We start from the raw sequence: 3667 nt of genomic DNA on the forward strand, positions 1-3667 counted from the left end.
TCCGTCTATTCTCATTCTCTTTAACGGATAAAGCAAAGGCTTGGTTCCAATCACTACCATATGGCTCAATTACAACTTAGGATGATTTGGCTCAGAAATTCCTCACTAAGGACTTTCCACCTTCTAAATCAGCTCAACTTCGCGGTGAAATTAGCCAATTCAAATAACTCGACTTCGAGCCATTCTATGAAGCCTGGGAAAGATTTAAAGATTTGCTTAGGAGATGTCCTCAATATGGGTTCCAGAAATAGGTGCAAATTGAGATATTTTATAATAGGCTAAATGGGCAGACAAGGACTATGGTAGATGCAGCTGTGGGAGGCATTTTAATGGCTAAAACAGCAGAGGCTGCATATGCTTTATTAGATGAAATAGCCACCAACAGTTACCAATGGCCAAGTGAGAGATCGGGTGTAAAGAAAGTAGCAGGACTTCATGAAGTGGATCCCATCACCGCACTAGCAACTCAGGTTGCATCACTCACAAATCAGATAGTCACGCTTACCACTTAAGGAAATCAACAGAAGGTAGATTCAGCCATGAGTACTTCTTCATCACACCAAGAGACAGAGGTTGCAAACGAGCAGGCCCAATATGTCAATAGTAGAAACTACAATCAAAGAGGAAGCTACCAAGCTAATCACTATCATCCAGGGCAGAGGAATCACGAGAACTTGTCATATGGCAACAATAGAAACACACTTCAACCTCCACCCGGATTCAACACTCAGAATTCTGATGGGAAACCACCCTTGGAAGACATCCTTGGGACGTTCATTTCTAAGATAAGATCACGCTTTAACAAAGATGAATTACGGTTGGATAATATTGAAACACATGTGTCCAACATGGGAGCCACAATGAAGAATCTTGAAGTGCAAATTGGCCAATTGGCTACCTCAATAAAGTCTCAGCAAAAAAGAAAATTTCCCAGTGACACTGAGGTTAACCCACGGGAACACTGCAATGCATCACCCTAAGGAGTGGTAAAATGGTTGAAGAAAGCAAACCTAAGGAGATTATGGTGCCTACGTCGAATGTCATAGTTATAGAAGAAAGGCAGAAAACTGAGGCAGAGGGTACAAAGATCTATAAGCCTTACTCGATCTCATTTCCGGACAACCCACTAATCTTGAAGCCCCCACTACCATTCCCGCAGAGGTTCATGAAGAAATTTGATGACCAATTTGCAAAATTCTTGGAAGTCTTCAAGAAAATCCACATCAACATTCCCTTTGCAGAAAGCTTTGGTCCAAATGCCTAACTACGCTAAATTCTTGAAGGAAGTGATGTCAAATAAGAAGAAGCTGGAGGAGTTCGAGACAATTAAGCTGAAAGAGGGGTGTAGTGACATACTTCAGAAGCTCCCTCACAAATTGAGAGATCCGGGCAGCTTCAACATCCCGTACAATATTGGTGGTATCACATTTGATAGGGCACTATGCGACCTTGGAGCTAGTATAAACCTGATGCCCCTATCAGTGTTCAAAAAGCTGGGTCTTGGAGAAGTGAAGCCCACAACCCTCACTTTGCAATTGGCGGATAGATCGATCACATAACCCAAAGGCATGATTGAAGATGTATTGGTGAAGGTCGATAAGTTCATCCTTCCTGTGGACTTTGTGGTGTTGGACATGGAGGAGAACGAGAAAATACCGTTGATTCTTGGTCGACCTTTCTTAGCTACTGGAAGAGCATTGATTGATGTCCAGGAAGGAAAATTGACACTACGGGTTAATGAAGAGCATGTGATTTTCAACATCCATCAAGTAGAAAAGCCTCAAGAAAAAGTCAATATTTGCAATATGGCCCAATCGACTGAAGCAGTTTTAGGTCACAGAGAAAAAAAGGAAGTGTTCTATGACCCTTTAGAACAATATATGGCTCTCAATTACTTAGTAAGGGATGCATCTACTGATGGCAAATACTCGGGAGCCGAAGTAGTGGATTTCATATTCACCCAAGAAGCTGATCCACCTGACAAAAAAGAAGGCTATGTGGCTAGGCCTTTGAAACCTCCAAACATTGTCAAACCAAAAGAGGTTTTGAAGGCTATATCGAGGTTCAAACCGCCTGATTTTATTGGCCATGCTACGGTGAAGGAGAATGCAAAGCTGAGGGTAAAATTTAGAAACAAGAAAGATGTTCCAACCGAAGATCCACCGTAGACACCTTGGTCGAGTCAAGCTAGTGACTATAAAGAAGCGCTTCTTGGGAGGCAACCCAAGAGTTTTATTTTATTTTTATTTCGTTTTCTATTTTTGATTAATAGGATAGTTTCAGTTATTTTATAATTTCTATTTAGGAATTTATCAGCCATATCCCATCTTCCCTTAGGTTTATAAGTAGTCAAGTTGGTTATTTGATGTTTGAGCTAAGTAACACTTGTTCCATGTATTTAATATCTAAATTTTATTTTTCAGGAACATGACGTCGTGGAACAATCATACCAACTTTGACGAGGAGAACATGAAAAATCTCAAGTTTTGGGGGGTAAAAGCTAGAAGAAGCGTACATCAAATTCAACGTCAGAGCACGGACCATCATTGACAATTCAGACAATTCAGGGAAGTCCTTCTCATTTTCTTTTAATTTAACATTGGGGACAATGTTTACTTTAAGTTTGGGGGGAGTATATTATATTGTCTAAAATTGCCTTAGTTTTTTTTTTTTTTTTTTTTTTTTTTTTTTTTTTGTGAATTGTGGGCATTTAAAAAAAATTATTTTATTTTATTTGTGTGTTTTGTTTTTAATTTCTTAATTGTATGCATTGATTAAAAAAAATTCATTTTGTGTTTTTTGTATGCTTGTATGTGTTAGATAATATTGTTGGTATTGATATGTGTAATTGAGAACATGCGTTGATTTATGAATTATAGACGAGTTATGTGTTTGAGTTAAATTTTTGCTTATTCATGTGAAACGAAAATTATTTTTGCACGTGAGTTGATTGTAGTGTTGTGCATCAGTAGGTTGATTCATGTTTATAGGTTGAATTAGAGAACTTAGATGCTAAACCCAAACAACCTTTAAACATTATTATACCCTTAAACCAAATATAGGCTATTTGGTATGTTAAGTTGTTGCAGGAAAATCTGGAGATAAATGTGGATTCCATGTGTGCTAAATTTTGTGTGGATTGTCTGAGACTAATAGGATGAAAATTGAGTGAAAACTTTAAGTTAGATGTCGTTTTCGAGAATAGGTGTTTAATAAGGGGTATTGCACTAATCATTGCATAAAAAAGATCCCAATGAGGACAACTTTAATAATCTCATTGTGAATCGTCTTTTCGTAGCCTTTATGACTCGAGTGATTAAGCCTGTAAGGGTTTAAAACCTGTTGCCCTAAAGTCGTTTGATTTGAGAGTCATCGACCTAAAGCTCGTTACAAGGGTCCTTTAGAAAGCTTGAGAAAGTGACGTCCACACAAAGAGTGTTTAAAGAATACATATATTAAAAAATATATATATTTAAATATCACATATTTTGATTACGTCCTGAACACTTGTTTTAGAGGATTAAACCTTTGATGAGAGGTTAGTAACTTAGTTGATTCCTAGAGGTTGAAGCAGTCAAAAATAAGGAGAATCCTCATCTGTTGATAAGTTGAACTGCGATAGTGAAATCTAACCAAACTTGAGCGGTGTAAGAAATTAGCAAAAAAA

General features: G+C 37.7%; 1 protein-coding gene across 1 annotated transcript; it reads left to right on the forward strand.

Moving 5' to 3' along the window:
• The first annotated feature begins 991 nt into the window (after nt 1-991).
• On the forward strand, nt 992-1559 carry LOC111411252. Its single transcript, XM_023041802.1, has 2 exons — nt 992-1161; nt 1214-1559. Exons 1-2 carry the CDS (start codon nt 992-994, stop codon nt 1557-1559), a joined length of 516 nt encoding a protein of 171 aa, XP_022897570.1.
• Nucleotides 1560-3667: the final 2108 nt, after the last annotated feature.

The sequence above is a fragment of the Olea europaea genome, chromosome 15 (genome assembly GCF_002742605.1).
Source record: "Olea europaea var. sylvestris chromosome 15, O_europaea_v1, whole genome shotgun sequence".
Taxonomy (NCBI): Eukaryota; Viridiplantae; Streptophyta; class Magnoliopsida; order Lamiales; family Oleaceae; genus Olea; species Olea europaea.

Excerpts from the sequence above, each read along its gene's own strand:
- LOC111411252 (XM_023041802.1), top strand. The coding sequence starts at position 992 with ATGGTTGAAGAAAGCAAACCTAAGGAGATTATGGTGCCTACGTCGAAT. Across the intron at positions 1,162-1,213 it reads CCACTACCATTCCCGCAGAG|AAAATCCACATCAACATTCC; the intron begins GTTCATGAAGAA and ends GAAGTCTTCAAG.